The sequence below is a fragment of the Tamandua tetradactyla genome, chromosome 14 (assembly GCF_023851605.1).
Source record: "Tamandua tetradactyla isolate mTamTet1 chromosome 14, mTamTet1.pri, whole genome shotgun sequence".
Taxonomy (NCBI): domain Eukaryota; kingdom Metazoa; phylum Chordata; class Mammalia; order Pilosa; family Myrmecophagidae; genus Tamandua; species Tamandua tetradactyla.
This window is the reverse complement of record NC_135340.1, coordinates 20,701,259-20,726,150: the sequence shown is the minus strand read 5'-3', so window position 1 is coordinate 20,726,150 and position 24,892 is coordinate 20,701,259. Positions and strand designations below refer to the sequence as shown.

At 36.5% G+C, this 24,892-nt stretch overlaps 1 protein-coding gene across 8 annotated transcripts in view; it reads left to right on the top strand.

Moving 5' to 3' along the window:
• NPAS3 (neuronal PAS domain protein 3) overlaps window positions 1–24,892 on the top strand; it is a 927,883-nt gene that overhangs the window by 409,246 nt on the left and 493,745 nt on the right. For 6 of the 8 annotated variants that reach the window (XR_013162217.1, XR_013162216.1, XR_013162214.1 and 3 more), the window contains one exon: window positions 15,208–15,290. Coding sequence is in view for 1 of the 8 variants with exons in the window: in XM_077126978.1 (XP_076983093.1) it covers window positions 15,208–15,290 (83 nt within the window). In the remaining 7 variants the exon portion in view is untranslated. The remainder of the gene's footprint in view (window positions 1–15,207; window positions 15,291–24,892) is intronic. The other 2 variants (XR_013162215.1, XR_013162212.1) reach the window with 1 other exon arrangement.

The following is a 24,892-nucleotide window of genomic DNA, read 5'->3' as shown; positions in this document are numbered from 1 at the left end:
CAATCAGGACTGAGGAATAAAGGGAGTGGGATGCTGTGGGTCTGTTTGTGGTTCTTTTTCCCCTGTTTATCCCTCCTTGCACAGAAATGGAAGCTAACCTTTATGCTGTTACTATTTGTGTAGTTAAGGCAGTGCTCGAGCAATATCTTTGCAATAAGGAAGTCATAATTTAATCATAATTTAATCCCAATACCTGCCATGTACACAATTTTTGAAAATTGAAAATTTAAGTGCCAGATTATATATATATATATAGGCACATGCACGGTCCGCCTCAAATACGTTCACACACACATGCATGTGTTCACAACCAGTGCAACCCGCCACGCTGACTTTCTTCACTAACTCTCCTAAAAGATAGGATCAAAGTTCAACTAGAGTCTTAAATATTTCCTATATGCCAAAATACTCCCTCTCCAATAACTGTTTTGATTATCCCTTTTTATGAATAAGACCATAACAGGTGTTTATATTTATACACACACACATATTTTACAAATGATTCCTAGAATATACTTCTTTGAGGAAAAAGAAGGGAACTAACAGTTGGTGAATACTTTCTGTATGTCAGGCACTATTCTAAATACTTAAGGTTCATTATATCATTAATCCTTAAACAATACTCTAAAGTATATTTATTTTTCTAGCTTCCATATTTCTCTGAGGTGTTCTCTTTGATCCATGGTCACATACAAGGAAGTGACAGAAAAAGTGACAGAAATGTCTGACTTGTATCATAGCACCTTGTCTTATTTTTAACCCTTATCATCAAATGCATTTTATTAGCACCTATTTTTATTTTACTACAGAGACTTTTTTTTTAATCAAGATTCAATGAATCTTATTCCTTAGTATTTTCTAGGCGTGGGCTAAACACTGGAATTTAACCTATGCCTCAACCCTCTGGATCTCTACAGATGGGAAACAAAGTCTTGGGTGACTAATGTCTTACCTTGGTTCACCAGCTATAAATGGCAGAGCTGAACTAGAAATAAAGGTTTCTGACTCCAAGAATTTTGTTCTTTATACTATATTTCTTGCTCCTTCCTATCTTTTAAAGTACTCCTACATACTTCCTATCTTTCAAAGTACTCCTAAATACTTACAGACTAAGATCAATAAAAATATCAAGATCCATTGAAGGACATTGCAGAGGACAGAGTTAGGTTACGCTGAGATACTAACTTTAGAAGAAGTCCTTTTTAGGGAATGAAGCCCTTAAATGAGATGAATAAACTTCTTACAATAGAGCTTACCTCTTTTCAACCATGGGTTTAATTCTGAATTAAAAATAAGATGGCAGCCATAGGAAAAAAAAAAAAAAAAACGAAGCTGCCACTTAGTCCCTACCAGATACTGAAATCCCCAAAGTGAGCTGTCTTGGAAAGTTAAAAAGAGACATGAGCAAGTTGGGGAAGGTAAGGAAGAGATTGGGTATTCACCTCCTAATACTGAGATAAGGTTTGGGAAAAAAAAAATCTCTGAAATAAATTGTCTTTCTTTCTTGCCACCTGGCAAATTCAACCTCACTGAAGGAGAGACTATAGTTCCTATAAGAAATAGTTCTTAGAAAACAAGACCTTGTTCTCTCCCACATATAACTTCTTTCCAGACTTCTTTCTTTGTATTGGAACTATAAAATTTTATTAAATAATACAGGAGGGATAGGATAATCTTCTTTCCCTTCTCAATTGTTTTCTCTCCAACAAATTAGAGGCATTTTAGCTTTCTTTGATTATTTAATATTTTTAAGTTCATACCTGTGTATATTAATAATCTCCTGCAATACTTTCCTAGACAGATCTTGGCTGCAAGAAAGAAATGCTTATTGATTTTATGATCCAAGAGTAATAAGGACCACAGAAATAATTCCAAGCAGCTCCTCTGCCTATTACATTTCAAAAGCTTGTGCCATGGCAAGTGATGCAAGCACAGAAAGACTGGGGCTAGACTGCACCAGAGAGACTGTCCATGTTGAGTGAAGCAGTGGGCAGTATTGGTGGCAAAAGGGGAGGGAAACCCTAAAATAGTATCACCCCAAACTGTGGTATTGTACTTTTATAGTATATAGGCTTCTTTTTTTAAAAAAATGTTTTTTATTGCAATATAACATATATACAAAGAAAAGAAAGAAAAAGTAGTGATGTTCAAAGTACACTTCAACAAGTAGTTACAGAACAGATTTTGGAGTTTGTTATGGGTTAGCATTTCACTATTTCAGAATTTTCCTTCTGGTTTCTCGAAAACACTGAAGGATAGGAGAATTTTTTTTTCTTTTGTGAAAAATAACATATACATGTTAATAACATTATATATATATAAGCAAATTTCAAAGCGTATTGCAATAACCAGTTGTAGAACAGATTTCAGAATTTGGTACGGGTTACAATTCCACAATCTTTGGTTTTTACTTCTAGCTGCTCTGAGTTACTGGAGGCTAAAAGAAATATCTATACAATGATTCTGCAATCATACTCGTTTGTTCATCCCTGCATTCTCTGTATAAATCCATCTTCATTCCCACTTTCCCATTCTTTAGGGGTATTTGGGCTTTGCCCATTCTAACTTTTTCACGTTGGAAGAGGCTGTCGATAATATGAGAGAGGGGCAAGGAACTAGTTGATGTTCTGGAGAAGCTTGGCTCTCTGCATTTCAGGACTTATTTGGTCCAGGGACCCATCTGGAATTTGTAGGTTTCTGGAAAGTTGCCCAAGTGCATGAAACCTTTGTAGAATCTTACATAATGCCCTGGGTTTTCTTTAGGATTGGCTAGAATGGTTTTGGTTGGGGGTTGGCAAGTTATGGTAGGTAGTAATGTCTACCTGAAGCTTGCATAAGAGTGTAGCCTCTTGACTCTGAACTCTCTCAGCCACTGGTATCTTATTGTTACACTTCTTTTCCCTCTTTTGGTCAAGACGGCATTGTTGACCCCATGGTACCAAAGTCAGACTGATCCCTGGAAGTCATCTACCACACTGCCAGGGACACTTTCATCCCTGGATGTCATGCCCCTCTGTCCCACACAGAGGGGAGGGCAAAGATTTCACTTGCAGAGTTGGGTATAGAGAAAGAGAGGCCACATTTGAGTAACAAGAGGTCCTCTGGAGGTGACTTTTAGGCATACCTATAGGTAGGCTAAGCTTTTCCACTACATACTTAAGCTTCACAAGAGCAAGCCTAAAGATCAAGGGCTTGGCATATTGATTTGGTTGTCCCTAACACTTGACACAATATCAAGGGTTCCCCAGTGGTAAAGTTTAACAGTTTATATAGGTTTCTTTGGAAACCCATGTATGTGGAACTTCTTATTTATATATTTCTTTTTTCATGAAATTAGCAGGAAAAGTACTCTAACAATGAAGAATAGGGTTTTAAAATAATAATTGATTTCCCCATGTATTTGGTAGAGAAAACCAAGACAGGGTGAGATAGCTTTCAAGTAATGAGGCTGCAGTACCAGCAGAGTGGAGACTCCTTAACAGTGAGGGTAAAGAATGGAGGTTTCAGGAAACAATGATAGCTTGATTTTAGACATGTTTAGGGAGCTTTCCCTCTAGAATTACATTTCTGAACAGGGATTGTAGATAATTATGTGGTTTAACCATTATCTGGAAGGATGTGTTTTGAAGCTGAGATCTCTGTTAGGGTAGGATGGACCATCATAGCATGGAAAATCACTTTTATAGATTTGGATTATGATAAAATATTTAATTGAGGTTTTTTTTCCTTTGATTATTAATCATATGCCACCTATTTTCTCAGCTTTACCTAAACTCCTGCTGGGTAAAGCTGCAGTGTCATCTGAGAGCCTTTAGGCTTTCCCTTCCCTCCACCTGAATATCACATCACTCCTTCACTTTATTCATGTCAGATATTATATCCTTGGAGAGGCCTTCCCTGATCTTCCCATCTAAAACAGATCTTCCTATTGCTGTCTTTCTCTTTTCTTTTCCCTTTCCCCTTTCTTTATTTTTTGACAAAATACTAATCACTAAAATATGTTTGTGTGTGTGTGTGTGTGTGTGTGTGTGTGCGCGCGCGCTATTATCATTACTGTTGTTCTTATCCAAACCACCCACTAGAATGTTAACTCCATGGAGGCAGATTTCTCTTTTTTTTTTTCATTCTTCTACTGGCTCTCTCTAGAAGAGGACACTTAGTAGAACCTCAGAAATATTCAGATGAATGATTAAGTTGTATCCTTTGCATTGTTAACATAATACCTGGCAGAGAGTGAACATTCAGTAAAGGTTTATTAAAAGAATGAACATGGACCGTGCATATTTCTATGCCTGAAAAAATAAATAATCATGCCTGAGCCTTACCAATTTGAAGAAACCAGTGGCTTCCAGGAAAAGAGAAGCAAAGACAGCTGGAAGACAAATGAAATGATGGCTAGTGGCAAAGTCCGTTCTCATCAGAATCTCAGTTCAATTATTCAGTTCAGATTTTTGGCAAGTGATGCAGATTCTTTTTCAGAAAATGTTGATTGATTGCACAGTTGTAACCACTTCATTTGCAAACCTTCATTATCTCTTTTTCCTTTCTTCCCTCTGTCTGCACTTAGAAGGGGAGGAACACTGTATAATTCCACGAGGCAATTTTTGTGAATAAACCAACTAACTGGCTGTTTCTTTCAGTCTTGCAGTCCTCACACAGAATACAACTGCCTGCTTTGGTTGTGTTATTTTTTTTTTTTTTGACTGAATCTCCTTAATTCATTCATTCAAGTATTCATTTGATTACTTACTCATTCATTCAGTGAACAGTTCATTCAGTCCCACTAAGTGCCAGGCTGGCACAGTGTATTTGTGGATGCTTGGCTCATATCTGAAGTCAGAGTTCATGACCTGGGGTCTGTGGATGGGTTTCAGAGCCTTCTGGAATTCCTGCAATTGTATATGCAAAGTTTTGTGTTTGAATATTTTCTTAGGAAGAGGGTTTGTTTGAAGAGCTCTGTTATTCAAAGAAAGGAACATGTTAAGAATTCAGAGAGAGGTTTGAGCTCAGCTTTGAACCAAAATAATAGGTCCTCAGAGTAAGGTTTTTCTTCTTTCATATGTTGTGGGATATAATGGTGGTGGTGAGTGCTAAAGTATATGCTTGTGTGTGTTCGTAATTGTGGGCCTGACAGTCTTATCAACCTGTTTACTAATCTGTATACCCTAAATAGTGCTCATATCTATTTAGTTTGTAACTTTGCCAAAATCCTAGTCTCTGCAGATCTCCAAGAGGATGACAACAACATTGTCTCTGGTGGAGGATGCAGACTTTGATATGCCAACATAAGCATGACCTGGCTCCCCCCTCAGCTATCAGTGATGGTTGTGTGGGCCTTTGTTGATAGGTTATCAGAGGGAAGATGGTGGCGTTGCAAGAGGCAGTCTTGGTTTCCAGTGGCAATGGCTGTGTGCATTTACCTAATCAGTTATGTCTGAGGCATTCAGCATCTTAAAATGAAGGCCAATTACTGCTGGAACAGGGTACGAGTGAATCCCTCAAAAGAAAATTCAGTGGGCAGTTGCTGACATTCTGTGAATTTCTGGCTCTTCGCCCAAGTATGTGTGAAATGTTTACACCCATTTGAGGCCCTGGTTACAGTTTGGCTCACAAGGTTTGTAGTGACACTGTAGGTTTGATAGCAAACCATAGAAAGAGTGGAAACTGGAGATAACACCCAGGGTCGGGGAAAGTCCTAATATTACTGTTAAAATTGTGGTAGAAGTCGTTCATTTAGAAGAGTCAACTCTGGCCCATCCTCTGCTTTTCATAACAAAGAGGAGAGAACCTAGTGCATCCCATACTCTAGAGGGTTCATTCAATCACGGGTATTTATGGGGCACCTTCTGTGTTCTGGGCCTATTCTAAGTGACAGGGTTTCAGTAGTGCACAAAATGATACCACTGGCTTGTGATGGCAAAACAGTATTGGGGGAGATAGCAACATACAAATAGTTGTATGAGAAAAACTAAAGCAGGGTGGGGGTATCACATGCTCTCACAACAGCTATGCAGTATGACCCCTTTTTACAGAAGGAGAAAGGGAAGTCCACAGAACCTCATTTGTCCAAGACCACCCAGCTAATTAGAGATAAACAGATGATTTAAAACTTGGTCTACATGGGTGTGGACTAGGACTGGAGGCTCACCCCCATCCAAGAAGTCTTGATGTTGAGGCTTTTCTGCTATCACAGGTGAAAGAAGACACAGAGTCAGAAATTAAATTGAGCAATAAAGAGAAAGTTACTTTTCAATTAAAAAAAAAAACAACTTAGTCTTCTTGAATTCCAAAACCCAAATCTTTCTTCTATAGAAGGCTTCCCAGTGAGCCTTCTTGCAATCCCAGAAGGCAAGCAGCATCCTGGGAACAAGCCAGTCATCCTTAATGGGTCGTGATAGTTGTGATAGATGCTGAGATGAAATGAGAGCCCAATCGGTAGCTCACTTGCCTCACACCTGCCCAGCTGGCTGCTGTAATCTGAATGTGTACTTCAGAGACTTTATGCAATGAGTAATGTTTAAGTTAGGGTAGTATGTAGTAGAGGGGTATAATTGTAAAGTGAGGGTTTGTTGACAGCTCTTAATGGATATTGGTCATCCTGGTGTAAACATGAGTCTGGTAAGTTGGAGTCCTGAGCCCTAAGTATGATAGTGGGAGATCCAGCCCAGCCAGTGTCTACAGGAGTATGACAATCCATTGGTATTGTCGCCTAAGGAAAAGCAAGTGGGACTGTGGCAAGTTGATGAGCCCGGGATCTTGCATAAGTGGCTATGATAGTGTCCCCTTGCCCTTCCCTTCACATCTCAGCAGTGGACCCCAGGGGCCTGACCATTGTATTTCACCATTCATATGACCTCACCCTGTATACCCCAATTCTAGGCTATCCTTATTCTGAGGTCTTTCCTAACCCCGCTTCTCCCCACCCACATCCTAAGTTGATGGTTGTACACTTAGCACATTTGCTCGGCTGACATTCTCCCCATAAGACTCTGATCAGCTGGAGGGTCAGTATTGTGCCTTTTGATTTTTATATCCTCTGCACAGTGATCCTCACAGAGTAGAAGCTCAACATGTATTTTACATGCTGATAAACAAAGCACCTGGAAATGGAAATGGGAGCCTGTATTACATCTTCAGTATCTAGGCCAATGGGATTAATATCTTTCATATTATAGGTGCTCTCTAAATTTGGGGTGAATAAGTATAATACCATAGCTTGAGATTACTGAGTTTTGGGGATTGATCAGAGTGACTCAAATAGCTGGCACTGTTATAAACAGCATTGTGTCCGTTGGGCCAATACCCTGCTGCTTCATAGAACTATTTATGTTGACTGTTCTTTTGGCAGAAAGAAAGTTACTGAGCTCACTGCCAAGCATTGATTTGGCCAGAAAGCTAGAGAGAAAGAGAGAGAGTGATTGAATGTATGAATGGATGAACAGAAGAGAGCAAGCGAGATAGAAGATTCTTTCTCCCACAGAATCACAAACTGCTTCCTGCAGATCTAACATTTTATAGTTCCCTGCCATGTTGATGGTGTGGGAAAACCTGGTGGATGGATGGAACATAAGTCTGGAAGTAATAAGGTTGTGCCTGATTTACCCCTCAGTATTTGTATCAGATGTTATGTCACAACATGAACCTCTGGATTGAACTAAAAAAGTCAAGGGAACACTGAGTACCAACTGACCACTGCACTGACTCAGTGATAATCTCCATCTCTTTCACATCAGAGTGGAATCGTGATGCTTACAGTTTGTGTGCCACTGAGGTCAGAGGGGTGATGACAAGGTGATGGCAGTCATCTGATGGGCTTTAAGACAGTTTGCAAAATGAAGGTACCCTCCCCTCCCTGCAATGTAACATACCAAATCTAACCCCTTAAACCTTAAACATTTAGCTTAAACATTTAAACTAAGCAAAAAAAAATGTTTTTAGCATGTTATTTGGGGAGGTAATTTCTACCAATTAAAGGATAAGTATTAAATTACTTTCCAAAGTTAATGCTGCACTCAAATCCCAAATCTGAAGTATTCTCTCCATGTTTCCCTTTGAGAGCTGTGGACCAGGAGCATTTGGTGCTTTGTGAACTGTTCACTTAATACATGAAAGGTACAAGGTATCCCTGCCTGGCTTGGAGTAGCTGATTGAATTTATGGAGGAAAGTGGTTGTGAGAAGGAGAGTTATTTAAACAACAAAGGAGCTCAAAGCTAGAACCTGAAGACTGCTCAGAAAGCAGAGCAGCGTTATCTATCAGGAATGTATTCAGGCTTTGAGTCTGGGCAAGTGTCTCCAATGCCTACTCTGTATGGCCCATTGGACTCTTCCATCATGCGGGAATCTCTTGCTCCAGGGATTTCAGGTGTGATGAGGAAGTCTCAGTCATCTTTGTGTCCTGAGTCCCAGCAGAATACCTGCCCTGAAGTGGGGCTCAATACATATTTATTGCTGCAGCTCTGAAACCAGCATAAATTAGTTTATATCTTCTTGCTGTGTTCATGTTAGAGAAAAATCAAAACTCTCTGCCACTCTATGATTCTTCTAGATTATTCATTCTCAAGTCACTTTATAACTGGATTGTTCTGAAAGTGAACCCCAGATTGAGAGAGGGTTGCAACCTAATAGAATTTATATCTCTGCTGAGAATCCAAAGACAGAAGTCATCCATCGTCCAGTTTTGAATCTTTATTTATTTTTTAAAGAAAAAGAAAATTCTCCTTTCCTTCACTGTGCAAAAGAAACTAAGTCATTAATGTAAACTTTACAACCAAATGCAATCTCTATAGCATCAAATTTTTGAACCAGTGAACACTTTCATAAAAGATTTGAATGTCTTTTAAGTTGTTCTTGGACTTGAGTCCTTACAAAGTGCCCTCTTTTTATATATATTGTTATTTTGAAATGCTAAGAAGTAGAATTGGGATGTTTGAGTAATAATTACCATTGGGAAAGGGGGGAAGCCTCTTTGGATTTGAAATGATTACTTTTGAAGTATCAGGAATGTAAAGCATGTCCTTATTTATTAGTTTGGTCAGATGGCATATCCTTCTCCCCTCCTGCCTCCTTGCAACTCTTGAGGATTTCCCTCATGTACCCTGCTCCCTGACCCTCAGTGCAGGCTATGGGTCATGCATGTGTTTTCCTCAGAGATGTTGAATGTCAGGGCTTCATCATTCCCTCAGGTGCTGTCACTCGAAAAAGCAGCCTAACCCATTGCCTTAAGAATGTCTTTGTCAAGGGGAAGTGCAGGTTCTCCCATGAAGGTTAATCGCCCTAAATGTAGCCCTTGTGAGAGACATCCAGTAGTTCCTATAGTAACTATCAAATGTTGGAGAAAGGCCTTTTTTCCCTTTCTCTCGCTACAGATGGAGAACTATCCACTTAAGTAACTAGAGGCTCTCATTTCTGTTAATAGAAAAGGCTGGAAGGGAGGACAAAGTAAATGTCTAAAATGGAAGCTTTGTACTACAAAAAGAAATCCATGTAATTTGTTGCTGATCAAATAAATGAGAACATTGTTAAGACGTACAATAGTAATATCTGGGTGATCTTTCTCATTTAGGGGACTTTGCAATTTTGATGTAGAAAAGTTTTCAAAAACCATATGACTAACCTTTTAATTCTTAAGATTGAGAAGGGTGTGATAAAACCGCCTTCACTAACATACCTGTTGAACAACTAGAGAGTCATGTATGTTTTCCCTCTAGTTCTTTATTACATAAAAAAAATATGAATTTGCTTCCTTGAGAAAAGCAGACATGGTTTCTTTTCTCCAAATTTAGTAGTTCATTAGTAAGTGTTAATACTTTCATAGGCCTGTCATCCCTAATGTTTTTACTTAAGGCATTCAACTCGTACTTAAATGGGAAGAAATTTAAATATGTTGCATCAAAGAAATTTGAATCAGCATAAAACTTGTTAAAGTTTCATTTATAGTATTACATTAAATACCTCTTTGTCTATATGATAGTATAATGTGTTGATGGGTTCTGGGAATATGAATTATAAAAACTGTATTTTTGATTTTTAAAACTCCTCTAAATCTGAATCTAAAAAGAAACTCAAAATTTACTTACTCCTGAATACAGGAGGTTTTCTTTTTTGTATTAATTTTTAATCAGGCATTCAGATTAGCAATGATTTTCCTTATTTCTCCTCTCTGGGCATCAGATCTACTGTCTTTTATGTGGGTGGCAAAAACTAATTTTGATGAAAATACATTGAAAAAGCTTTGTTATTATTTATTTTTTGATATTTAGGTGATGCGATGCATGGAAACTTCACATGTGGTTCTTTGTGACAAAAGGGTTTCAGTTATAGTGTTACTGTATCAGTTAAGCTGGTACCCAGCACTAATTATTTCAGTGTCACATCTCCATTCACCCATGAAATGCCCTTGTTTCTAGGGCTAGCACAAGCACAGAGGAGTTTAGGGCTGAATGCAAGTTGTGAATTTGAGCAATAGGGAGAGCTGTGAGGCCTAGTTGGGGCATGAAGATTTGGTCCCATATTATATGCAAGCATAGACATTTTGATTTTGACAGGGAAACAGATACATGTATATACATACTGGTGTGCATGTATATACACAAGTGTACTCTCATGTTCTCTGTCTCACACACAGTCACATACACACACCCTTACAAATCTCCAAGTTTCCTGGTATAACCCTCTCTGGCTTCCTTGGCCCTGCATTGAGGGAGGCTAATTGAGATTCTTCAAGGGAAATTCCTTTTCTTTGGTAGCTATGGAAAGATTCATTAAGCATTCTGTGCTCCATTCTTTCCCAGACCCTGACTTTGCTTAGCCCAATTGCTAAAGTCCATAGAGTGATGTCCAGGGATTGTAGTGCTTCCTTCCCCCATGCTTGGTGTGAGAACAGATCCCTGCCCTTGGATGAAGGAGTCAAAGAGCAACCATCAGAGCAGTTCCTTAAGAGGTGACCTGGCATGAAACTTGACATTTTACTTGATGGATAATTCCATTCTTGAGATCCTACCTGTAGAACTTTAAGGTGCCCTATGCCCATGGTATTGCCCCTTCCATGGCAGGGGGGCAGTTGAGGAGCACACACCCTTGAAATGCCTTTCCCTGTTTTCCAGTATTTTTTCCCTAATAAAACAATCCATTGGAAACCTTGCCTCTCAATTTCATTCTCACCTTCATTTTTTAATATCTTTTCAAGTGACCCCTTAAATAAGGAGTCCCTTTGTCTCTCCCTGCCTGTGCTCCACCTTCCTACTGTGAACTGACCTGGTGAGGACCTCGGGCAGCTCTGCCTTCTCTGGACATGGGGTGGAGAGGATTAAGAAGGAAAAGGGCAATGCAGGATCCAAGCCAAGTAGGGCTTACAGCTTCTCCACCTTTTATCATGTGTCTTGTCCACTGAGCTGTCCTGTTTGTGTTTTGTAATGGGTTCTTCTGTGGCAAGCTGACCTTTTGGCTGAATAGGTCAGAATCACCCTGAGCTCCAGCCTCCGCTTTGCTCACGTTTGTGCAGTCCAGAGGTGATGAGCCCTGGGTAGGAAGATGACTGCGAGTGTGTGGTGTATTTCCCAAAAGGGGGCTTGTCTTTCAAGGCGCTGAATTAACTCTCAAAGACCACAGTTTGAGGTTATGCTGAAGAACTGAGAATGTTTCTGTTCACATCGTTCAGGGGCAATACTAATTTTTCAGATCTGTGTTTCAAATGTCTTCCTTTTGTGACATCTATTTCTTAATGAGAAAAATGCCAAATACACAGAGGTGATCAGAAACTCCTCCGTTGATTTAAAAAAACAAATCTTCCCTTAAAAGCAAATGCCTCTTGTTTTCAAAGATGCCTCTTCCATTTAACATTTGTTACAATTTTAGGTGTTCCTCCTTTTTTGAAAAAACCCTTGTGAGATGAGATAATGGTGTTATGTTGTTTTTTGATAGTTACATGCTGGGTCTAGGTTTGTTTTAAAATGGTTAAAATTTTCTTTCAGACTATTTTCATAAAACTAGTTATAATAACTAGCAATTTTCAGGATCAAGTAGGAACTCAGCAACTGTTTGTCTAACAGAATTTTAAGTTCAGTTACTATGGTTTGATTTGTTTTTTTTTTTTTTTTTACCTTTAACAGTTTGTATAAACATATGCAATTCAAATTTTTCTTCTCACTATTGGGTCAATGATGTAACTTTTGTAGATAAAAAATACTACATTCCATTTATTTAGCAATACCCTGTGCATTTTTAGTCAATTTAGTTTGTATTCTTTAAATTCTGAAAATAGTCTATTGGAATTGAATAAACAAATAAATGGAATATGTCAGTAGAGCAGATAAAATAAATATTTAGCACTAATAAGTATACATTGTGTCTTGGCTAATAAATGGCTTTAGAAACTTGTAACTTTTTAGATAGAAAAATCTGACAGAACTTTATAAGGCAGTTTACAACTTTTCTTTCTGAGAATGATGAATATCATGGAGGAAATATCCCTTTACGTTTTCTTTAGGCATCAAAAATGATATTCTATTAAACTCAATGAGCTTAATATGGAAAGGCAAAATAGCTATATTTTCATTGTTCCTGAGTTATCAAATTATTGCTCAATTCTTAAAATTTCAAATATAGTGAGATAAAAAGTACAAGATAAGATGTACATATTTAACATCTATTCAGTTGCCAATAATGCTAGCATTCGAGCTGGGCTCCTAGTAGGGGCATAATGGGCTCCTGTTTAACATATTTATGTTGGTTGTAAAATTAGGAACTGTCATTACAGCCCCACATCACCTGCATAAGTGCAAAACATATAAATCAAGAGAAGTTCCAATGCCATAAAAATGCCACTGAACAAAATAGCATGAAACTACTTAGAAGATACTTTGTAATATACTAGCATGTAATGGGATACACACTCAGGTTTCTAGAGGATTTGAAGAACAAAGAAGAATTATGCAGGTAGCACACATGGACATAGACCCAAAGTGACTAATAAGTTTTTTAAATAAAATTCTTAAATATTTATTCACTCAGAACATTTATTTAGAGATGAGACTGAGCCCTGAGTGGGAAAAAGGCAGGGAAAGAAAGGCCATCTCTGAATAACCTCCCAGCACCCAACTGAAGTCAGTTATCTCAATGCTTCTAGAAGGCAATTGAGCTATGAACTATTATTATGAGCAAATTATTATATGAACAAATAATATATTAAGAAGTTTTCTGAATCATAAATACTGCCTCAACGACAGAGTGGACACTCGGGAAGTTTTTCAACTTCCCCTTCTCCATTCCTAAAGCCCCCTGCAATCTTAAAAAAAAAAAGACTGCAGATTTTATTCATGTGGGATCATTCACACCAAGCTACCATAATGTGCAATTAACACTCTAGAAACTGAAAACAGTATTCAGCAAGACAGCTGCATTATCAAAAATGCCAGAAGAGTTCTGAAGGGAGTAATGTGCATGTTAGAATAGAAATTAATCAGAAACACACACACACACACACACACACACACACACACACACACACACACACACCAGACACAGAATAATACTGTCTCAAGTATATCCGAATATTAAAATTTTAAAAATCATATGTCTAAACATACAGTAAAGATTAATTTTAGGATAGAAAAACTGACTTTGATGTCTTAAGATTATTCGTTGTGTGTTTGATTCTAAAACAAATGAAGACGTTGAATGGAGAACTCTAAGATCTGTTCCAGCTAGAGTATTGATAATAATCATTCTTCAAATTTATTTTGTGACTTTTCCCACTGAAAATATCCCTTTTACCTTCTCTTGCCCATAAAAATTTTTCCATTTTCACAGTGCCTTTCAGACATTGTATACACGAACTCAAAATTGCAGGAGTAAGTGTTCTACTTTTGCACAGCATAATAATCCTAAATGCGCTACTATTATAATCCCTCTAAGCTATGGCTCTAACAGACTCAGTAACTGAAACAAAGCGGAATTATCCCAGCAGCACTTTGCTAGAATTCTTGTCCACTTTCGACTAGTTGACAAGACTCAGTAACTGAAACAAAGCGGAATTATCCCAGCAGCACTTTGCTAGAATTCTTGTCAACTAGTCGAAAGTGTTTGTAGAAGTGAGAAAGTAGGCACATTCAAATTTATTTTTAATTTGTATCATCTAGTTTTGAGGAAGCAGAAATTTGTAATAAAATTTTCAAGGGAAGCAGGAAGATTTGGGGAGTTTACTTGTTAGAAATGTAGGAAATATCTGAATTTTGTCATAGAGCACTGTAAAGCAGACCGATTTTTGTGATCTTTGAGAATTAAAGATATATATATATATCCAGAAGAATAGCAAGTTAGGACCCTATGAAAAAAAATTGTGATGAGAAGATTCTCAATTCTAGATCCCATAAATAGTGTGCATGAAGCCTCGTTTTATTAAGGATTGGGGGGCAGTGTCTCCTTGGGCGGCAGATGCCTGCAGTCAAAGCATGTGGGCTATGCCAGGAAGGAAGGACTTAACTGTGACTTAGTAGGAGAACAGGGGTATTCATGTTCTCCGGGTAGGGAAGGTGTTCCGGATAATGAGGGACTTTCTGGGCAGGGGTCTGCCTGGGCTTCTCATAGTCCTGGAGGAGAAGCACATGTGGATATTCAGTAAATATGAAATAGAGACATGCTGGGATACGTAACACTAGTGCAAATAGCAGTTAATGAATTCTCTTAGCTGACACTTTAAATTATGATGAAGTTTTTGCATAAAAAATACAAAAAAAAATTCCTGTTAATTTATTTCTAGCTTGGCAGATTTGGAAAGTTTAGGTTTCTCTGAGAAAAAAAGGGCACTGTCTGTGTGCTCTAAAAAGATCAATACCTCAATTTTAAATAACACAGTTTGCTATGCTATTTTTTAAATGAATCTGAAAATTTGCTTTTTTTGCCCCAGTATAGGAAATACAGTTCAAGGTGGAAAAAATCACAAATGAAAACAAATTTTAAAATATCCAGGATTTTTAAAAAATGTTCCTAGAAGTTAATATTCTGAGTTGAAAATTAAACCTAGGCTCTGCTTATACTCAGGTAACTCAGAATCAAAATTAACACAGGATGGTGTTTCTTTCAGATTTCATTGCTACAGTAACTACCTGGTAATGCAATTAGAGAGAAATTGAGCTGAAGGTATGAAATCAGAGCTCCAACTTGATTTTTCTTTTCTCTTTCTTTCTTTCTTTCCTTTTTTTTTTTTTAAGTTATAGGTGCACAACGAAGGAGAAGCCCCAGTGCACTAGCCATTGAAGTATTTGAAGCACATTTGGGAAGTCACATTTTACAGGTACCTTTTATAAAAATAAGCTTGTTTATACTTAAGACAAATCCATTTGTTTAAATAGTCTTTTTAAAATATTTTTATGTCAGCTATGTATATGATTGTTTTTATATTGGCTTAGAATTCTGAAATTCTTATGAGTTCATTTTTTTTTCTTTTTAGAAAGTCATCCCTTGAGAGAATATTAATGAGAAAGGGAGGGCAAGTATTATTTGTGCTGTAATAATATAGATGAATTGCACTACTTAGTTGATGTGCAATATATAGTAGCTGGCTGTTCCCAGAATGATTGTGCGTGTGCTGTGTTTGTAAGTGGATATATGTATGTGTGTCTTTCAGAGCTAAATATTGTTTTTTTTATTTTTGGAAGAGCAAAGTTATATTGTGAAAGTAATATGGAATTTTTATGTGTTGTCACATTTTGGTTGTCCTTTGCTTGAGTTTGTATTCATAAGTGCTTCGATGTTAATGTTTGCCTTCCCAAATTAATTTTTTTCAGGACAAAATTTTTAAGTAATTTTTAGTAGAAGGAGACAAATAATAATTGATTTTTCCTATGAATTTCATAACAAATAAATGTTCATGTAACTAGGGTAGAGCTGCAGTCATTTAGCCCTAGAGAATATTCACCCCAAACTCATCATCTTGCTTCCTCAAAACATTTTTCCTTGTGACCTTGCTGTCATTTCAACACATCTGCCTTCATCCATGGGTAATTGTTGCCATGGCTAGACCATCTTTTAAATATGAAAGATACACTTTTAACATGGAATTAGAGTAGATATGTTTGGAATGCTTAGGCAGTTTACTGTATTTTGAAAATATGGTTATGTTATCTTAGAAAAACTTGGAGTACAAAAAAAAGTAAACTCTAGTTTCCTTCCATTCAGAGTTAAGAAATGGTCCCTATGGTGCTATCATTGCCTAGACAGCCAAAAGTAGTATTGAATATAGTGTATCATTCCCTAATGTGTGTACCCTAGAAAACTGTTATCAGATTCTCCATGAGAAAAATAGTTCATGGTCAAATTCTAGTGGTTCCTCAGTGTACTTTCAGAATCACCTAAGACAGAATCACCTGTGTCAAAGGACTCATTCCCAGGCTTCAACCCACACTTACAGAATCAAACTCTGTAGATGAAGTCCAGAAATTTCTGGTTTCCAACAACCTCTCCAGATAGTTTTGATCTTTCATCAGGTCTGAGATGTCACAGTTGACATTTACAAATTTAAAACCCAGAGAAGTCTTATAGTAAAGAAACCTGCTTAACTTTGTTTAATGTCATATTTTTCTTTTCCCTACTAAATCTTATTTAAGCATCCCACAGAACTGATGTTTCTAGAGCTATACCTTGAGAAATGCTGCTCTGTTTGTGCAAATAAGATTTTGAATCATTTTTGTAGCAATTTAGGATTAGTTTCAGAAATACAGAAATGATCATATTTCTTTTTCTAGATCCTCAAAATTTTATTTTCTTCTTTCTTGGACATACTTTGTTTAGAATCTCATTTACAAGATTTCTTTGATTGACAACATATATATTGTTAAATACTGATATGATTCAGGAACACTCCTGTTCACATTCTGAAGCAGTATATAAAACTTAGTCAATGAAAGATGTGGTTCAAAGAGAAACCCTAAATTATTATTCTCTGACTCTTTCTCTGGGATGGGGGAGATATGACATTGAAGCTTCATGAATTTAAAACTAAAACAAAACTTAAAAGATTAAATTGAACATGAGCTTAACGTAAAAATATAGTATTTTTGCATATATATATATATATGTGGCTTGGTAGAGATGCTTTCAAGCAAGTTGGGCATCAGAGTAGTTGGACTAGATAATCTTAAGAATGCCATATTGATTAGAGCTTCTTATCATTTGATTCTAAGATCACTGGTTATGTAACAGAAGAGCTGCATGTACTCTTCTAAAAGAAATACAAGACTTGTGAGCAGAAGGGCATTGGCAAGTAGTAGTTAGTGATTTTGTACCTAGCAGGAGAGCTTTTGTGCCCATAGACTCAGGTCTATGGTGAGTTCAACAGTATCTCAGGGTCTGCAATGTTAATATGGTTTCCATATTTTCCTTTGGGGGGATCCATGGTTGAATTTGGTTTATTCACGCAGATTAGTATGAATTTTCCCTTCCCTTCCTTCCTTCTTACCCTTCTTTCACTTGTAAATATCTGTTAAAAACCTGTGTGGTCAACAAAATAAGCATAGTCTCTGACCTCCCATTTTATGGTCATTCATTTCAATTCGTTAGAAAAAAAAGTTCAGGTGCTTGGTGAGAATACGAATTTCACTGTCCTAAGCACATGACTTCTGTCCTAAACTAGCATGTAGTTATTTAGGCAAAGAGGAATCAGGAGACCTCATAAAAGTGAAAAAGTTCCCAGAGGTCAAATACCATGGGGCTACCAAAGAGCGAGGGTCTACATTTGTCATTCCTTATAAAAGAAGGCTTCTCAAAGTTGTTGACAGATGAATAAGAGTTCATAGGCAAAGAAAATGGGAAAGTACTCCAAACAAAGAGAACATTAAATACAAAGCATGGAGGCAAGTAATAAGTCTGGTTTGGGGACATTTGTTTTGATCATTACTTTTGGTGCACAGGGGAGCACATGAGAAGTGAAGATGGAGAGATCGTATAAATCATTTTGTGCCAGGCCCAGTGAGCCATGCTAAGAGGTTTGATCTTTCTTCTGTATCCAGTGATGAACCGATGGGGAAGGCTTTTTATTCAGGAGAATGGCAAGATAAGGGTTTGGTTTGTTTCCAGAATTATCACTAATAAAAAAGACTTCAAACAGTAAACGACTGACATAAAAAGATGATTTAGGAAATTGTTACAATAGTCCAGGAGAGATAAAGTGAAGGTCTTCTCTAGGTAGAGGCTCTTTGAATGGAATTGAGATAGAATCACTCGCTCACAGTCATTAATGTAATTTGAAACATTAAACAATGACAGACACTAATGACTGTTAATTTCTTGTTTGGAAACTAGCTACCTGTTGATACCATTACCTGAGAAAAGTTGAAAGGGATATTCTGCTAAATATTCAAGTTGATATAAGGTGAGCTGTTGGAAACCTAAGGTCTCTGGAGCAAGATCAAGGCTAGTACTGGAAATAGAATTAATCTCTAATCACAAGGATATTGGGGAAGGGTAGTTGAAGTCAAGTCAGGAGTTGCAGACCCATGGAAAATGTATGAGGCAAAGAGAAAATAAAGGAAAGACAACCCCAGTGTTTGTCATCATTGAAAAGACAAGCAGAAGAAGAGGGGAAAAGAGTAGACAGGGAGGTAGGATGAAACCACAGTATCTGATTTTACTAAAGAAAAGAGTGTGAACATCAAGGCTGCTGAAGATAAATCCTTTAGTAGGGTAAATGCTGAAGAGTGTCACTGGTTTGCCAATTTGAAGGTCATTGGGGAAACAATTGCAGTGAAACATTAGGTGCAGATAACAAATCCAAAGAGTATAAAAGGTAAAGCAAAACAAAAGAGTCTGGATGTTTGTGGTAAAGGGAGGGTGGGAGGTGAGAAGGTATTGTCAAAGCAAAACTATATTTTTAATATTGTGAGAGTATGTTTATTTGGTGAGTTTCATGGGGCCATTTTGTGCATACAGGGAAAAAGATGGAAAACTAACTCTATTGGCTCTTTAGAAATTATCTTTTAAAAATCTAAATCTTGTGTTCATTTCTGTATTAAGAAAGACAGGTTTTCATTGTTATCCATTGTTCAGTGCCATTTCATCCTATGTATGTATCAGTATCATAATTTAACCAATTTCTTGTCATTGGGTATTTTGATTATATCTAGAAATTTGCCTTTCTTAAGAAATATCAAGTGGTGATAGTGGTGATGGTGGTTGTGTGTGTGTGTGTGTTTCAATTAGAAAAAGCCTAGTCTGAATTTATTTAATTTAAATTTATTGAATGTTTACTATGAGCAAACTTCCATGTAGTTTGCCAAATAATCTTCTTACAATCATTGATGTTCATACTATGAATCTTTGAGGTAGGTGCTATGATCATGTACATCTTGAAACTGAGTAAACTAAGACTTAAATCGCTGACTTGTACTTGTATGGCTACTTAAGTGATATTTGAAGCTGAAATTTGAACCTAGGATGCCAATACTAGATTATAACACTTCCCAAGAATTGATAAGGACATTTTTAAAGATGATGATAATAAAAATAATGGATTAAACATTTATAGTATTTTCTCATCTTATTAGCCATTTATTTTCCTTAGAAAATTAAGAAAGTTTGGTGGAAACCCTTAAAATTTAACTTTTTTTCCTAGTGAAGGGGAAAGAAAAAAGTAGTTGTTCTCTTGGAAAATTAAGAAAGTTTGTTGGAAACCCTTAAAATTTAACTTTTTTTTTTCTAGTGAAAGAGAAAGAAAAAAGTAGTTGTTCTCTTGGTGTAAAATCAAGTCCTGCAAAGCCAATTTCCAGTCCCATGATCCATTACTGGTATATGTAGGCAGGACCATCACCTAGGCTGCATACTGTGCAGCCCCGGGGATGGCATTCACAGTGTATAGCCCCAATAAACATATGGCGATTTTAGGCATGCAGATTAGGATGGAGACATCTTTCGGAGGAGAGCTGAGGGTTTAAGGGGTGTCAGCCTTGCAACTGCAGGACTGTGCATTGAACATATAGAGCCTAGGTCCAGGCGTTTAGTACATTGTATGCTTCTACTTTTATAAATCAGATGAGGAGCAAGAGATCAAGAGCCCATGATTGGGAATTGTATTTGTTATGGCAGGCTAAGTAAAAATCAAAGAACTTGAAGAGGTGATTATGCGGGATCTTTCCTGAATATAGTACGCATAACCATGCACAAATTTGGTTTCCTCTTTAGTAGATGTGGCAACATCATTAAAAGTCCTCTGATGGCATTAATCATCTCTCTTCATCATTTCCTAAAAATGGAAAAAAATATGGGTGGTATTTAGTTTTACTTTCCTAATTTTAGCAACCAGATAAAATATTCATATTTCATTCTATCAAATTAACAAATCACAAAATGGTAACAAATATCTTTGTAACTCATAAAATTAACTAGAGGAATGACTTTCCCTTAGGTGTCAGATTTATGAATGGAATGCTTTAATTATTTGAATGCCCTTAGTGGAAGTGTTTAAGGGTTTTTTTTTTTTATTCTGTAAATAATGCTTATATAATTGTTGTATAAAATTGTGACATTGCTTTATTTGTGTCACAGTTGTTAAAGCAATCAAATCAACCTGGTACATGGAAACTTGTTATCGTTTGTTTATATTCATTGTTAGGATGTTATGATGCGATACAGATAGATGTACATTTGTTATGTAGCTCATTTTGTGTAATAAATACCAATAGTAGTAATTATTAAGTACTTATAAAGTGGTTGAAGGATAATTTTTATCCATAACTAGTTTTGAATAAGAAAAGAAATAAAATTCATGTTGGATGACATTAAGAAGTACCCATGTATTTGTACATAGAAAACATAGGAGTACATCTTTTATTTAAAGTTAATCTTGGGAGAATAAAAAGACTATTCTGTAAGAAATGACTTAAAGTGAGGTAATAACAGAAGATTATTATCCATGTGGTGATTTTGTGTTTGGCCATATCTCTTGCCTTGGCCATATATCTGTGTCTTTGACCCTGCATTGTCCTGGCCACCAAGAAATTTTTGCATTTCTCTTAGAACATTCCATCTCGTGTGCAAATTCCTTTAGGGAGAACAAGAGAAGAACTCTAAGAACATTCTAAGATTTTAACCCTTGAGGTCCTTTGACTGGGAGTGGATCAGAAATGGTTAGGCAAAATAGTTGGTTGATTTCCTGTCTATCCCAGCATAACTAGAGAGAAAATTATTTTTTTCAGGATCATTTATTGGTAAAAGCACTCCCTTATAGATGACACAGATATGGCCATCACCTTAGCAGAACTGCTTTATTATGGTATATGTTTTCTTAACATGGTAGGAAGAAGGGAACCCAAATGTAGCTACTTTTTCTATATGTTAGCCAAAGTGGTCAAATAATTTTGTGGATGAGATGGATAACAACATAGGTTTCAATGAAATGTTAGATTTTGATCATATATTCTTCTTTCCCTCCGTATCTTCAACCATGGAACGTAAGAGCCTTTTACAGAGGCTGTTAAGGATTTATTTTATTGGAACTTTCCAATATAAAAGAAATGATCATCCCTAGGGAAGTTGCATTTTCTTACTTCTGATGGCCCTTGTTGGCAGAGGAGTACTCTCTGGACATCAGTGCTAAAACAAAATAAAACAGTTTCAAATAATAGAGGCATTTTAAATTCATTCTTTAAACTGTGATAAAGGAAGAAGAGAAAGGTGAGTGACCCTATAGTCTCCCTATGATCCAGAATGGTAAAAAATGCAAAACTAAATATAGAAAAAGAGAAAGTTAGTGACTATATTTGCATATGCAAATTAGCTTAATTGATACTGCTTGCCTCTACAGGGATTTTTCATTACAAACTGGAGTGCTACATTGTTCAGCTCATATTGAGTAATTTAGTAACTAATGAGACCAGTTTGCACTAATTTGCATATGATAAATGAGCTTAATTGCAGTAAATAACTTGGAGGCATAATTACTTAATTTTCCTGTGTTGCATGGCTTTTAAGTTCACATATGAACAACTCAAGATAATTTTGCATATTTAAATTAGTTGCTTTTAAGTCTTCTTGAACAACACAAAAAAAGAACACACCTTATCAATTGAGCTATAAAACAATTGGAAATAAGGTTTACAGTATTTTTATTTAACAAGAAGAAACGAAAGAAAAGCAGAAATCTTAGCTTTGTTCTGCTTTCCTTACACCCTCACCTCAAATAGATTTCAGCATTGATCATTTAGGAAAATGTTTGTAACAGGCCAAGTTAATTACTTTATTAGTAACTGACCTGGATTTAAACAAAAATATGTCTATGAATGAATCATTACTTTTCAAAGAGGATTTATAAATCAAATTTGATGTGTCTCTGATATAGTTTGGCAAACGAATACAAGAGTAGGTGGTTGAATCTCCCAGTGCAATGTGTATTTCATCTTAAAATGCTGGTTTTTAATGAAGTAGGCACCACTCTAACCCTAGTATGTATTTTCTCTCTAGATTAATTTTTCTATCTAGTTTAATGCTTATGGAATTGCTTTCCTCAGAGAATCAAAGTGTGATTTACCAAGAATTATCTCATTGGTCTTCACATTATCTCAAGAACATATGTTTTATCAAAACACCCATTCTCTAAATTGAAAAACTGAGGCATATATAGGTTGACGGCTAAACCATTATTTTGTAATAGTATGTTGCCTTAGAATTTTCCTTGGGGCGGTGGGGCTGTGTGTGTGTCTGATTTACTATTTAATATCATTAGGCCATATAAAATTCATATATATGATTATAAGAACATATTTTACACTTGTGAAAGTTTGAAACCTAGCATTTTAAAAAAATCATTGCACCTCCTTTGTCTCATATATAAAAATAGATGGACATTAGGGCTATTCATTTGGCACAACCTGAAAAAAAAAAACCTCATAAAATTTTCTCTGTAAAGCTCAAATTCCATTAAATGTAGTATAAATTTTCTATATCCCTCACAAGTGAGCAAAAACAAGTATCAGGTTATTAAAAGTATAAAATCTGAACATTTTGTTTAGTACAGGCTCAAAAACTATCTGGTGAATAAATGAATAAATAAATACATGCATATACCATGAAAATCACAGTTAACCCCCAGAACCAGTGCCTCATCTCACTTGTTTTCCGAATCCATTTTTTATCTATGTTCATTAGTGAAGCAGAGTATGGCAGTCTGTTAAATGCAGATTTTTGGCATCTGGCCTACCTGAGATCCCATCATTACTTGTTTGCTTAGTAACTGTTTACACATAGGTTGGTCTTTTGCCCTTTCTCAGCCTTAGTTTCCTCATCTTTAAAATGGGGAAAACAGCAGTAGAAGTTTCCTGGTGAAGATGTTATGAGGATTGAATGAGATAAAGTTATTGGAAGTGCTTACTATAGAACCTGGCATATGGAACATGTTTAATAAACATCTGCTAGTATTTTTTTTATGTTTTGCTAGTCCAGAATATTGTTCGAATTTTTGTAGAAAAATGTTAATGCCCACACATTACCATAAAATCAACGGGAAGCCTTTGACTAATAGAATAACCAAAATTTCTCTAGAAAGGCATATTTAATATGCTAAAGTAATTCTCAATTTTTGTGGTTTAAAGAAGGGCAGAACATGCAGTACTGGACATAAATGCAATCTGATTGCTTTCAAGAATGCAGGAGTATTGTCAGTAAAGTTCTCTTAGGTTACACACAGAATAAATGTGTGTTTTCACTGAATACATAAATGGTCTGTTTATATTTTATGATTTTTATATTTAATAATATATACTAGTTTGCCATAAAATTGTAAAACTTGGTAGTAAGAATATATTTTTAACCTTGAGACTGAAAACCCTTCTCATAAAAAAAAAAAAAAAAAAAAGGGAGTTGTCAGAACAAGCTCATTGCTTACCCTAGAGGTAACAAGAAAAAGTTGAGTTTGTAAATGCCCAAAATCAAAGTTACTTTAGACCAAAATGTGATGTGTGTTTACTCTTCTTACTACACTCATCCACTTGCTAAGCACTCAGTCAGAAGTCCAGAAGAGTTAAAGAGCAGAAACAGTCCATAACTATATGAAGTGTCCATATGATTCTCTGCATTCATGTTGCACAGAATTCTTCGTCTGCCATTCTAGAAAGGTTCCTTTCCATATCAGGTCAGAAAGGGAACTTCACAGAAGGAACTTTGTGATGATATATGCATATATCATCATGGCAATACATATCACTCAATTTTTATGTACCTTGCTAACTTTGCTCTTTAGTGTAAGCGTGTAACCAGTCAGTGAAAAATAGCGTGAGAAGTGTGGATTAGGGAAGAGATTTGGGGTAACTATTAATGAAGAAAGCTGTGATGTTCAGACACATTATATCTGATGAATGGGGACTTTCTGGCCACAACATTCATTACCCCAAGTGGCCAGGATCTTGGAAAATGAGACAATAATACCAAAAACACTAGGCTTTGTATATTTACTGAGTGTCTAATTTGCATTAGGAACTTGAGAAAATACTGGGATATGGATGTGAGCCATGGTTCTGCCTCTCAGCCTGCCCCCACTGTCAAGTGGAGAACACTGATAAGAGAGTGACCCACACCGTTCAGTGTAACACAGAGTGCCTTTCAGATCGCATATAACTGAATTTGAATCCATGCTCTGAATTATTTGGTGGGCTTGGACAATTTGTATCAACTCTGTAAGTTTCCGTTCCCTAAAGTGTAAGATGAAGATGGTAGCGAGTCTTAGCTCTTTCAGCTTGTGAGAAGTAAATGAGATAATGTGCACGGTGCCTGACACAGTGAGTGCTCAGTGAAGGTTAGCTGAGACTGACACTGCAGCCCAGGAGCAAGGGGACAAATCAGACATCCCAGCCTGGGACGGGTCAAGAAGCATTTCCTGTGGCCACAAAGTTAGAGTGACACCAGTACATTTCC